Below are 13,646 nucleotides of genomic sequence, written 5' to 3'. Positions count from 1 at the left end.
TCTCTTAAAAAGCCATCAGAGCTGTAAACTCCCAACACCTACAAGCAAAGTTGTGTAATCTTGTACAACTCCCAGCGACAGAGTGTTTCTCCTTAAAAACAGTGATGTGTACCTAGGTAACAAATGACCCACATTCCCCAGGAATCACAATAGTCTCTCTGGACGACAAAAAAACCTCAACGAGAAACAGAAAAGGGAGTCCTACATACCCCGATTGCCACATTCAGTTCTGCCACCGTCACCTGCTTGGCCCGTTCCACCGCCTGGACCACTTGTTGTTGGTGCTACAGAAAAACAACAGGGGCGAGAAACATGATTATCACCTACAAAACTCTGGATGCTCTGCGTTTATTTTAAATCATCATAGTGGTGGATTTATCACCTTCCTTACGTCCAAGATGCCTATAGTCACTTTACACGCTAGAACTCACAGTCTCCTGGTGATTGGCTAAAAGTCAAGCAGTCAGCTTTCATGCCAAGGCGGGACTAGAACTCAGAATCTCCTGGTGATTATCCCAAAGTCACCCAGCGGGCTTTCATGCCTAAAGTGGGACTAGAACTCACTGTCTCCTGGTGATTGGCCCAAAGCCACCCAGCTGGCTACTGTCCCTAAGGCAGGACTAGAACTCATTGTCTCCTGGTGATTATCCCAAAGTCACCCAGCAGACTTTCATTCGTGCCTAAGGTGGGACTAGAACTCACTCTCTCCTGATGAGTGGTCCAAAGTCACCCAGCTGGACTACACTTTCCCAGTTTCTAGCCTGCTGCCTTCATGAAAGCCTGGGGCTTTCACACCTAAATTGGGACTAGAACTCACTGTCTCCTGGTGATTGGCCCAAAGTCACCCAGCTGGCTTTTGTCCCTAAGGCAGGACTAGAACTCATCGTCTCCTGGTGATTATCCCAAAGTCACCCAGCAGACTTTCATTCGTGCCTAAGGTGGGACTAGAACTCACTCTCTCCTGATGAGTGGTCCAAAGTCACCCAGCTGGACTACAACTCCCACTTTCCCAGTTTCTAGCCTGGTGCCTTCATGAAAACCTGGTGCTTTCATGCCTAAGGTGGGACTAGAGCTCATTGTCTCCTGGTGATTGGCCCAAAGTCACCCAGCCGGCTTTCATGCCCAAAACAGGACTATAACTCACTGTCTCCTGATGAGTGGCCCAAAGTCACCTAGCTGGCTTTCATGCCTAAAGAGGGACTAGAACTCACAGTCTCCTGGTGATTGGCCCCAAGTGACCCCGATAGCTTTCATATTCATATTTAAGGTGTGATTAGAATTCCCGGTCTCCCAGATTCTAGCCTGGCGCTTTTATCACTAGACCAGGGGTATGCAACCTTGGCTCTTTTATGACTCGTGGACTTCAACTCCCAGAATTCCTGAGCCAGCCACGCTGAGGAGAAAGGGAGAGGTTTCCAAGCTGGGCCATGCTGGCTCAGGAATTCTGGGAGTTGAAGACCGCGAATCATAGATGCCAAAGTTGGCCTAGCCCAGGGGTAGGCAACCTCGGCCCTTTTATGACTCGTGGACTTCAACTCCCAGAATTCCTCAGCCAGCCATGCTGAGGGGAAAGGGAGAGGTTTCCAAGCTGAGCCACGCTGGCTCAGGAATTCTGGGAGTTGAAGTCCACGAGTCATAAAAGAGCCAAGGTTGCCTACCCCTGGCCTAGGCCGCTTTATGACTCATGGACTTCAACTCCCAGAATTCCTGAGCCAGCCATGCTGAGGGGAAAGGGAGAGGTTTCCAAGCTGAGCCACGCTGGCTCAGGAATTCTGGGAGTTGAAGTCCACGAGTCATAAAAGAGCCAAGGTTGCCTACCCCTGGCCTAGGCCGCTTTATGACTCATGGACTTCAACTCCCAGAATTCCTGAGCCAGCCATGCTGAGGGGAAAGGGAGAGGTTTCCAAGCTAAGCCATGCTGGCTCAGGAATTCTGGGAGTTGAAGTCCACGAGTCATAAAAGAGCCGAGGTTGCCTACCCCTGCACTAGACCAAACTGGCTCCATATTTTTTTTTTTAAAAAAAACTGAAAATGTTACACCCTGCCTGCAAGTAGGACCGGAGAAAGAAAAAAGCTGGGGTGACACTCACCTCCTGAGACAGGAAGGGGATAAGCTGAGCGCAGATGACATTCAGCCTCTTGGCAATCTCTGTCTGCAAGGGTTGAAAAGGGGAGGGTGGGGGGGAAAGGAAGGGAAAACACCATTACAGTATATCATCTGCCTGAATTCCTACAAAACCTGTCTAGGAAAATGGATCTCAGCCCTTATCTGCTTTTCATATGGAAAAAAAAATCTCTGCTTTTAAACTTTAACACGGCCAAGGGGCTGTTCTGTTTTCCTGAAAAATTTGGGACCGCAGTCTGAAATCCAAAAAGGAGCCAGCAAGCCCGGTTGAACTGACAACCCGTCTCTGCAAACATTGAGATTTTCTGCTTTGGAAATCGGGCTTTTTTGCCTGGTCCTAATTCACTTCCCACGCTGGGTGATTTCAGCCGCTCGGTCATTTTCTCAGCAACCTGATTAGAATGGCATTCCTTCCTCTGGGATCTTTGGTTCAACTTCTCAGTAGTCCTCGAGTTATGGCCGTCCTGGAGCCTGCCCATCACAGTCGTAAGTCATGACGGCTATAAAACAATCACAGGTGGTCAGACCCCAGGACGGTCATAATTCAAAGACTGCCTGTATGCCTTCAGACCACGCATGGGGATTGATTTTATGACCTTGGCTGTTATTTTCCCTGCAGATTCACCAGCCTTAGCTAGCCACAGGCCAAACCCAGATTTTGAGCCGCACAAGCTCCGTGTGGAAAGCAGTTGGATTCTCTCGAATGAAACCAATTAAATTGAAATAAACCACAGGATAGCAGTATTCCAGTATCTGAGGGGCTGCCACCAAGAAGAGGGGGTCACGTTATTCTCCAAAGCACCAGAGGGAAGGACGAGAAACAACAGTTGGAAGCTGATCAAGGAGAGAAGCAACCTGGAATTAAGGAGAAACTTCCTGACAGTGAGGAAAAATCAACCAGTGGAACAGCTTGCCACCAGAAATGGTGGGCGCTCCATCACTGGAAGTTTTTAAGAAGAGTCTAGACCAGGGATAGGCAACCTTGGCTCTTTCATGACCCGTGGACTTCAACTCCCAGAAAGAGCCAAGGTTGCCTACCCCTGGTCTAGACAGTCACTTATCTGAGATGGCATAGGTTCTCCTGCTTGGGCAGGAGGCTGGACTAGATGACCTCCAAGGTCTCTTCCAGCTCTATTCTTTTCTACCCCAGCATTGGTCAGCTCAAAAATTCAAATCAGCAAAAATAAAAATGAAATAAATACACACTGGAAGGCTGGCTTTCCGACATTATTTCTATAATCCCACAACATTCTAATCCCCAAACCAAAGCTTTTTTTTCTCTCCAGCTTCTCACAAATACAGGGAGTCCTCTACTTACGACCACAATGGAGCCCAAAATTTCTGTTGTTAAAGTGAAACAGCGGTTGTGAATTTCGTCCCCTTTTAACACCTTTCTTGCCACCGTTGTTAAGTGAATCACTCCACTTGTTAAAACTGTAGCCACCTAGTTGTCAACTGAATCCCCACTGACGTTGCTGTCAGAAAGTCACAAATGGTGGGATTCTTGAAAATTGCAACCGTCATAAATATGAGTCAGTTGCCAGTCTGAATTTTTATTCTGTGACCATGGGGGATGTTGCAACGGTCGCCCGTAGGAAAAATGGTCATAGGTCCCTTTTTTTCAGCGCCGTCATAACTTCGTCACTAAACAAACAGTTCTAAGCTGCCAATTGCCTTCATTTCGTCCCGTTGCCAGGGAGAAATCAAGCCGCTGCTTTGAAGACGCCCAAACCCCAAGTTTTGCCGGGAGTCTGCGTCAGTGATTTAAAGAGCGGAGGACTTCTGAGCATGCACAGAGAGCCTTGCTCCCATCGATCTCTCTTTCAGCACGGAAACCATCCAATTGCATTGAAAACCGGGCAGGCGACGAGCAACGTTTTAAATATTTCCCATCCAAGTTAGCATCTGCATTCATTTTACTGGGGATATGAAGCTTCTTTTTAATAATAATAATAAAAAAAAACGATAGCACTTGCCAGGAAAAAAACAAAAAAAAAAACCCAGAAAACCAGGGAAGGAGAAAGGAAAAGTACTTTCTGGGAAAAATTTAATTCCCTCCTGGGGGATGCATAATGGATTTGCCTTTCTAATGCACTTGTGGCCAGCCACCTCCGGTCGAGGGGGGGTGGGGTGAGGGAGAAGCTGTCTCCAATTCACTTGCACCTCGTTAATGTTCAATTTAGTGGCCTTTTAACGCTCGCCCGGATGAAAAAAAAACGATCAAACCGCCCAGATTTCCTGCTCCCGGGCCTAAAGTTGCTTTTCTGCCCTTCCGTCCATCCATCCTTTCTTCCACAGCAGGCAAAGCATAAGTAACACACAAACCCACACAAATACATATCCCTCTCTACAGCGGCTTGTTGGATTCCCCCGCCCCTGCCCCCTGCCAATTTCCTAACCCCTGACTGGAATACAGGCACTCCTCGACTTACGACAATGGAGTCCAAAATTTCTGTCGCTAAGCGGGACACTTGTGAAAGGAGTTTTGCTCCGCTTTCTCTCGCCACCGTCATTAAGGGTATAACTGGGGTTGTTCAGTTAGTCACACGGTTGTGAACTCAATCTGGCCATCCCATTGGCTTGGCTTGGCAGAAGGTCGCAAAAAGGGGATCAGGACATAAGTATGAGTCGGTTGCCAAGTGTCTGAATTTTGTTCACCTGACCATGTGGAGGCTGCGACGGTCGTTAGGTGTGAAAAACGGTCGTAGGTCACTTTTTTTCAGGGCACTGTAACTTGGACCGGTCACAATCAAAATTTGAACGTTTGGCAGCTGATTCAGATTTACGACGGTCACAGTGTCCCGGTGTGTGTGCGTGTGTGTGTGTGTGACGTGATCCCCTTTTGCGACTTTCTGACACGCAAAGTCAATGGGGAAGCCAGATTCACTTAAGAAAGTTGTCACTAACTTAACAGCTGCAGTGATTCACTTAACAACTGTGGCAAGAAAGGTCGTAAAATGAGGCGATATTTACTTAACAACTGTCTCACTTAGCAGCAGAACTTCGGGGCTAATTATGATCGTGAGTCAAAGACTACCTACGCTGAAGTTTTTAACAAGAGACTAGACAGCCACTTGTCTGAAATGGTATAGGTTTCCTGCCTGAACAGGGTGTTGGACTAGATGACCTCCAAGGTGCCTTCCAACATCATCATCATCATCATCATCATCATCATCATTATTATTACACCATCATCAATCTTCGTATTTAGGCACAGGTTTAGCCTTGTACTATCAAGCAGAACGCTACGCAGCTTACAACTTACAACCTTTTGTGACTGTTGGAGGCCACAACAGCCCTGAAAAAGTGCCTTAAAACGCTGGCCCTTGCACTTAAGACTGTCGCAGCATCCTCGTGGTCACGTGACCAAAATTCAGAGGCTTGGCAACTGACATGTACTTACAGAGGTTGCCTTGTCCCGGTGTGTGTGTGTGTGTGTGTGTGTGTGTGTGTCACGTGCTCACCATTTGCGACCTACCCAGCCAGCTTCCGACAAGCAAAGTCAATGGGGAAGCCGGATTTGCTTAACGACGACAAGATTCCCTTAACAACGGTGGCGATTTATTGAACAGCCGTGGCAAAAAACGACTCACTTAACAAAAGACGCCTTGCTTAGCAATGGAAAGTTTGGCAAGGGTTGACCGTCCGTCCAATCTTGGCAGCTTTAACACCTGTGGACTTCAACTCCCAGAATTCCCCAGCCAGCATGCAAACTACAATCCATTTTTGCTATCTTGGTTTTTTTTTTTTTTTTGGTGGGAGAGCTTGCCTCAAGAATGACAATCTCTCCCATCGCAACGCTCCTATTTTCTGCCAAGGGACGCCCCCCCCCAACGCTCCCCAAGCAACCCTCCTTCCTCAATTTCTTCGCTTGCATTTATTTTTATTTTATTTTTTTGCAAAGAGGGATTCCTTCCCTTCCCACGACTCTCCACCTCTCTCTCTTTTTCTGGCGGAGCCGTTTTCCTGCCTACACACGCATCCCCTACCTAAGCACTGTTTTCTGACAGGGAAATAAATAAATAAATGTAATTTGGGCGGGGGGGGGGAGGGAGAGAGAGAGAGGCAACTCACATCAACACCCACCACCATCACCTTTGTCAGCCAGCCGGGATAAAAAAAAATTGATCGGTGTGACCTTTTTATGCTGGCAATAAAGCAGGTGATGAGGGAAAAGGGAGGGATTAGGCCTGGATTTTTTTTTGGGGGGGGGAGTCTTGAGTGACATTAAAAAGACACCTGCTGGGCAAATCTAATCGAAGGGGAGGCGCCAGCCTTTGGGGAGGGGTCTGCAACAGAGAAAGGGGGGGGGCTAAGGGATCCAGCAGCACGGGAGGCCGAGGGGATAACCACATCAGGCCAGATCCCATTTATCACCCAGAGGAGGCTGTCAGGGCCCAGAGAGTTATGAGTTTCTCCTTAAAATAAAAAAGGGGGAGGGGGGGAAGGAGGAGAGTGGGGGGAGGTGAGCCGTGACAGCTTCTTGGCACCCAGCCAGGCCAGCAGCACCTGAAGCTGGTCGTAAATCCTTCCATGCCACGGTCGCGGAAAGGACAGGGACAAGGATCGCAGGCTTGAATATCACTTTTATAATGGCCGCGATAAAGACTTGGAATCCAGCTTTGGTCGCCACGATATAAAACAGATATAAAACAGGATGTAAAACACATCTCGAGACCTCTGGAAAGAGTGCAGAGAAGAGCAAGGAAGACGATCAGGGGGCTGGAGGCTAAACCCTATGAAGAACAGTTGTGAGAAGGTGGTATAGTTCAGGGGTCTTCAAACGTGACCCTTTGATGACTTGTTTGACTAAGAATAGAATAGAATAGAATTAGAATAGAATAGAATAGAATAGGGAATAGAATAGAATAGAATAGAATAGAATAGAATAGAATAGAATAGAATAGAATAGAATAGAATAGAATAGAATGGAATGGAATGGAATGGAATGGAATAGAATAGAATTAGAAGAATGGAATAGAATAGAACAGAATTAGAAGAATAGAACAGAACAGAAGAGAACAGAATAAAATATAGAATAGAATAGAACATAGAATATAGAATAGAATTAGAATCAGAATTAGAATAGAATAGAAAAGAATAGAATATAGAATATAGAGTAGAGTAGAGTAGAGTAGAATAGAATAGAATAGAATAGAATAGAATAGAATAGAATAGAATAGAATAGAATTACAGGATAGAATAGAATAGAATAGAATAGAATAGAATAGAATAGAATAGAACAGAATAGAATAGAATAGAATAGAATAGAATAGAATAGAATAGAAGCTGGAAGGGATCTTGGAGGTCTTCTAGTCCAGCCCCCTGCTCAAGCAGGAGAACCTATACCATTTCAGACAAGTGACTGTCTATCTCTTCTTAAAAATCTCCAGTGATGGAGCGCCCACAATGGGGGAGGCTGGCAACGGAGGCTGGAGTTGTCCAAAGCCGCTTCCTCATCCCCGTAGAGTGGCAATTTGCACCCAATACAAGGGGCTGGTTCAGATCTGGAAGGCAGATACAGTCAAAACCCGCTTCCCTCTGTCTCCTGTATCGTGAACAGGGGTGGGGGCTAAACGCCCTTTCTGTGCTCCTTGGAAGCTGACACATTTTGGGGAGGGGGGGCACAGTTTTCAGCAAAACTGGCAAGAGGATTAATCTAAACCGAGCTGCTAAGCCGGCATGAAGGCCCCATGCACCTTTAAAGGATAAACTGCAGCAAAATGAAAAATAGGAAAGAGGTTAAAAACAGATCAGGATGAAAACCCCAATCTGGTCAGCTCCCAGAGGCCCTCGTTTGGAATTAAAACATCCTATCTTGAAACAAAAGAACAGTCCTCAACTTACGACTGTTTGTTTAGCAACCGTTCAAAGTTAGAAGGGCTCTGAAAAAGGGACCTATGACAGGTCCTGGCACTTGCGACCGTCGCAGCATTCCCGGAGACACGTGATCAAAATTTGGGCATTTGGCAACCAGCTTGCATTTATGAAGGTTTGAGCATTCTGGGGTCATGTGATCACTGTTTGAAGCCTTCCCAGCAGATTCTGACAAGCAAAGTCAATGGGGGAAGCAGGATTTGCTTAACGACTGCATGTTTCTGAAATGATATATAGGTTCTGCTGCTCGAGCAGTGGACTTGGCTAGAAAATCTCCAAGGTCCCTTCCTATTCTATTCTATTTCTATTATTCTATTTCTATTATTCTATTTCTTTTTCTATTCTATCCCTATTCCAATTCTATTCTTTTGAATTTATTTCTTATTCTATTCAGTTCTGTTCTATTCTAATTCTATTCGATCCCTATTCCAATTGTTCTTTTGAATTTATTTCTTATTCTATTCTACTCCACTCCACTCCACTCCACTCCACACCACTCCACTCCACTCCTCTATATTCTATTCTATTCTATTCTATTCTATTCTATTCTATTCTATTCTATTCTATTCTTATTCCTTTCCATATTCTATTCTATTCTATTCTATTCTATTCTATTCTATTCTATTCTATTCTATTCTATTCTTATTCCTTTCCATATTCTATTCTATTCTATTCTATTCTATTCTATTCTATTCTATTCTTATTCCTTTCCATATTCTATTCTATTCTATTCTATTCTATTCTTATTCCTTTCCATATTCTATTCTATTCTATTCTATTCTATTCTATTCTATTCTATTCTATTCTATTCTATTCTTATTCCTTTCCATATTCTATTCTATTCTATTCTATTCTATTCTATTCTATTCTATTCTATTCTATTCTATTCTATTCTATTCTATTCTATTCTATTCTTATTCCTTTCCATATTCTATTCTATTCTATTCTATTCTATTCTATTCTATTCTATTCTATTCTATTCTATTCTATTCTATTCTATTCTATTCTATTCTATTTTCTCTTAATAACTGCACTGATTCGTTTAGCAGCCGTGGCAAAAAAAAGGTGGCAAAATCAGGCACGACTCCTTTAACAGCTACTACCTTGCTCAGCAAGAGAAATTTCGGTCCTCGTTGTGGTCGTAAATCAAGGACTTCTGTAGGAGCCACGAGGTTTCCGACCCCTGCCTCCAACACGCACGTTCACTTACCTGTTTGTGCATTTCGATGTTCAACCCGTAGGACATTTCATAATACTGGAAGAGAAAAGCACGCCAAGGTTAGCCGTGGGATTTCCGAAAAGGATTTTGGAAAAAGACAAGAGGCCAACTTCCCACCCCTATTAATCTCAGATCTGAAATCACAACTACAGCGATTCCCTTTACAACGAGGGCCAGAAAGTTTGTGAAATGGGGCAAAACCCACTTTACGACTATCTGGCTCAGCAACAGCTCATCTGTAAGAAGAGGACTAGCTGTATGTATTGCATCACCGTATTGCATCACCGTGGGTTAAAATGGCTCATAGCAACAGCATTTGCCCAAGATGCTGACCTGGTTTATGAAAGCCTTAGCCGTTGCATTCCCACATGCTGCGTGTGGTTATTGCTAACATTGGTGGAGCTTTTCCTAGCTCAGGGCACCGGGTGTGTCAGGAAAATACAGGTGGTCCTCAACTTACAACAGTTCATTTAATGACCAAAGCGACAATGGCACTGAAAAAGTGATTTATGACCATTTTTCACACCTATGACCGTTACAGCATCCCCGTGGCTACGTGGCTTACATTCGGATGCTTGGCAACTGGTTCATATTTAGGACGGTTTTCAGTGTCCCCCGGGGTCACGTGATCCCCTTTCGCGACCTTCTGACAAGCAAAGCCAATGGAGGAAGCCAGAATCACTTGACAAACCGTGGAACTCATTTAACAACGGCAGCGATTCACTTAACAAATGGGGCAAGTAAAGTCGTAAAAGGGGACAAAATTCACTTCAGGAATTTCTCACTTAGCAACATAAATTCTGGGCTCATCGGTGGTCGTAAATCGAGGATGACCTGTAGCTATTGCTGGAGCTGAACTAAACAAAATTAAGCAAATCCTTCTCAAGAGGTGCTTCTGAATGCAGGAGAAGAGCTAAAGGTAGTCCTCAACTTATGATCATTTGTTTAGCGACCATTTGAAGTTCCAACAGCGCTGAAAAATATAGGCTTATGGCAGTGGTGGGATTCAAATACCTAAACATCTGGTTTTCTGCGTGGATGCAGGCCTGGGCCTCTGAGGCCTAGAACGGACTTCCGGAAGTGACATCAACGCACTTCCAGCGGGCCATTCTAAGCCTGAAAAGCCTCCTCCAGGCCTCCGAGGTCTAGAACGAATTTCCAGTAGCAGCACGGGTTCAGCCGGTTCTCCGAACTCAACAAAATTTAGCTACTGGTTGTACCGAACCGGTGTGAACCGGCTGAATCCCACCATTGGCTTATGACCAGTTTTTGCACTTGTGATCATCACAGCAACCACACAGTCATGTGATCCAAACTTGGGTGCTTGGCAACTAGCCTGTATTTGTGACGGCTGCAGCACCCCAGGGTCATGCGATCGCCATTAGTGACCATGTGATTGCCATTAATGATCACGTGATCTGCCGTTTGTGACCTCCCCTGCTGGCTTCCGGCAAGCAAACTCACTGGAGGAAGCCCGACTCACTTAATGATCTTGTGATTTACTTAATGACCTCAGGGATTTACTTAGCAATCACAGCAAAAACGGCTGTCAAATGTTCCCCACCACCACCACTCACATAATGATCACCTGGTCTCAACTGTGTTCGTAAGTTGAGGACTGCCTCTTTCCCAGCCATTAATAATATAATATAATATAATATAATATAATATAATATAATATAATATAATATAATATAATATAATATAATATAATATAATATAATATAATATAATATAATATAATATAATATAATATAATATAATAATATAATAATATAATATAATAATATAATATAATATAATATAATATGATATGATATGATATGATATGATATGATATGATATGATATGATATGATATAATATAATATAATATAATATAATATAATATAATATAATATAATATAATATAATATAATATAATATAATATAAAGTTGGAAGGGACCTTGGAGGTCATCTAGTCCAACCCCCTGCTTAGGCAGGAAACCCTATACCATTTCAGGCAAATGGCTATCCAGTCTCTTCTTAAAGCAGCCACACTTTTTCCCGGCTCCCATTGTCTCTCTAACACCCTGTCTGAGCCTGGTTCAAGGACACAGCTGCCTTCAACAACATGTGGCAGATCTGCACGGTGGGTGGTACAATGGTGTCACTGCCAAGTGTGCAAAAAGTTATAGCTCTTTTTTTTTTTAAGGGCAGTTGCGAGGTGTTGTTTGCTTTGGATTAAATTCAAGTTGGACCGGATGCAAGATTGCGGGACAAAGTATTATATCTTCCATATTTCCAGCATGTGGATCGTATTTCTGGAAGGCAGGGAGCAAGATGAAAAAGCTGGGAAGAATTGAGGCCAAAAGCCAGTATCCCACTTTATCAAGTTCCCTTCGTCCAGTGCGCTCCCACAGAGGGGGTCTTCTCAGGGTCCCACCGGTAAGAGATTGCCGGCGGGTAACACCCAGGGATAGGGCCTTCTCAGTGGGGGCGCCTGCCCTTTGGAACCAGCTGCCAGTGGAGCTGAGGACTGCCCCCGACCTCCGCTCATTCCGCCGGGGCCTGAAGACCTGGCTCTTCGAGCTCTCTGGCCCAGGCTGAGGAGTAATCTTATTTTAACTGGGGTTTTATTTAGACAGGGACACATATAATTTCTTTTAAAATTTGTTTTTAACTTTTGTATTTTGGTTTTTTAATTACCCTGTAAACCGCCCTGAGTCCTCCGGGAAAGAGCGGTATATAAATGTAATAAAATAAAATAAATAAATAAATCTTATTCTCCTTTCTTGTAAATACCAGCACAGGAAGTCCCCGACTTACAAACGTTCATTTAGTGACTGTTCGAAGTTACAGTGGCACTGGAAAAAAGGGACTGCTTTTCACACTTATGGCTGTTGCAAACTCCCCATGGCCAGGGGATCAAACTTCGGCCGCTTGGCAACCGGCTCATATTTATGACGGTTACGGTGTCCCGGGGTCATGTGATCCCTTTTTGCAAACTTCTGACAAGCAAAGACAATGGGGAAGCCAGATTCACTTAAGTTTATTACAAACATAATAACTGCAGTGATTCACATCACAACGGGGGGGGGGGGGCAGCAAGAAAGGTCATAAAGCAGGACAAACCTCACTTAACACATTTCTCAGTTAGCAACAGAAATTTTGGGCTCAAATGTATGGTCCTAAGTCGAGGATGACCTGTATTTCTTCAGCTGGAAAAATGTACCCCGAAACGGGAAAGTGGGTGCAGAGCAGAGCCCACTTGCTACCCTGGTGACTGCTTTGTACTCTAGAACCCATCATCCTCGACTAGAGGCCAATGAAGAGCAAAGAGGTAGAGCCAGCTTTGCTAGAGCTCCCTTTCCTGGAAGGCTTAGCCTGGCACTTAATCATCATCAATAAAAGCTGCTCACCATGACATAATGTCGCTGAATTTCTGTCTTCTCCGTTGCCAGTTTCTCGCACTCGAGTTTCAAGCTGTGAAGATAAAGGAAGAGCTCAGATTGCACCTCCCTTCAACCGCCTTCAAAGAAACAGCGGCGGCGTCTGGATGACCCCTTAGGTGCTTTAGAAGGCCCAATTCACACAACTCAGCCTAACCTTGTGCCCCATTCTTGGTAAGTTGCCTTTCCCTTTTAGAAAGCCCCCAAACGTTGCAGATCAAAAAGGGGAAAGGGGGGGGGGAATGCAGTTCCCTGTATAAATCATGCAAATACAGGTCTTCATTTGCATAATGTATTCAGCCCCCTCTCTAGTTTGCATAATCTATTCACGGCTTCAGCAAAGGGGGCTGCTTTCCCCCAAAATTGCTTTGGTTGAAGCAAAGCCCCCCCCTTCACCCCATTTTAGCTACCTTCCTGGCACTGTCGGGTGACCTCACAGACCGAGCGCAGTCATGAGTCCTAGAAACTTGACAGCTTAAAAACAAAACAGCAGACCCTCTGGCTAAACTCTTTATTGCATTCTTATTCAGTTTGACTGGTTTGATATTTATCGTTTCAACCTCTTGCAAGCGGCCCAGAGTCGCCCCAACGTTGAGATGGGAGGCATATACAATTCACAAATCAATGACTCTGGAGATTCTCAGTCATTGGTTGTCTCAAAGGCGCTTTTTTAAGATGCAACTGGGCTTTCTTGTTTTCCTTTGAAGACATTTCGCTTCTCATCCGAGAAGCTTCCTCAGCTCTGACTGGATGGCGGGGAATGGGAGGATTTATACTCCTTGCAGACAGAGTCCTTGAGGCCACTGGGAGGTTTACCTGGGTCCTCCACGTGAGTGGTGCAAATGGGTCCCCCACGTGGCCTCAACGACTCTCTAAACCAGAGTTCTTCAAACTTGGCCCTTTTATGACTCATGGACTTCAACTCCCAGAATTTCTCAGCCAGGCATGTTGGCTGAGGAATTCTGGGAGTTGAAGTCCATGAGTCACAAAAGGG

The 13,646-nt window shown here is 44.8% G+C and overlaps 1 protein-coding gene across 2 annotated transcripts in view; it reads right to left on the bottom strand.

Moving 5' to 3' along the window:
* LOC310640884 (transducin-like enhancer protein 1) overlaps positions 1 to 13,646 on the bottom strand; it is an 87,194-nt gene that overhangs the window by 55,128 nt on the left and 18,420 nt on the right. For both annotated transcript variants that reach the window (XR_014492614.1, XM_083363440.1), the window contains exons 4-7: positions 12,623 to 12,686; positions 9,213 to 9,257; positions 2,091 to 2,153; positions 210 to 284 (exon numbers count right to left, since the gene is read on the bottom strand). Coding sequence is in view for 1 of the 2 variants with exons in the window: in XM_083363440.1 (XP_083219566.1) it covers positions 210 to 284; positions 2,091 to 2,153; positions 9,213 to 9,257; positions 12,623 to 12,686 (247 nt within the window). In the remaining variant the exon portion in view is untranslated. The remainder of the gene's footprint in view (positions 1 to 209; positions 285 to 2,090; positions 2,154 to 9,212; positions 9,258 to 12,622; positions 12,687 to 13,646) is intronic.

Source organism: Vipera ursinii (genome assembly GCF_947247035.1).
Source record: "Vipera ursinii genome assembly, chromosome: 1".
In the NCBI taxonomy this organism is placed as follows: Eukaryota; Metazoa; Chordata; class Lepidosauria; order Squamata; family Viperidae; genus Vipera; species Vipera ursinii.
Note: the sequence above shows the minus strand (reverse complement) of the source record. Positions and strands in the feature narration are given on the sequence as shown.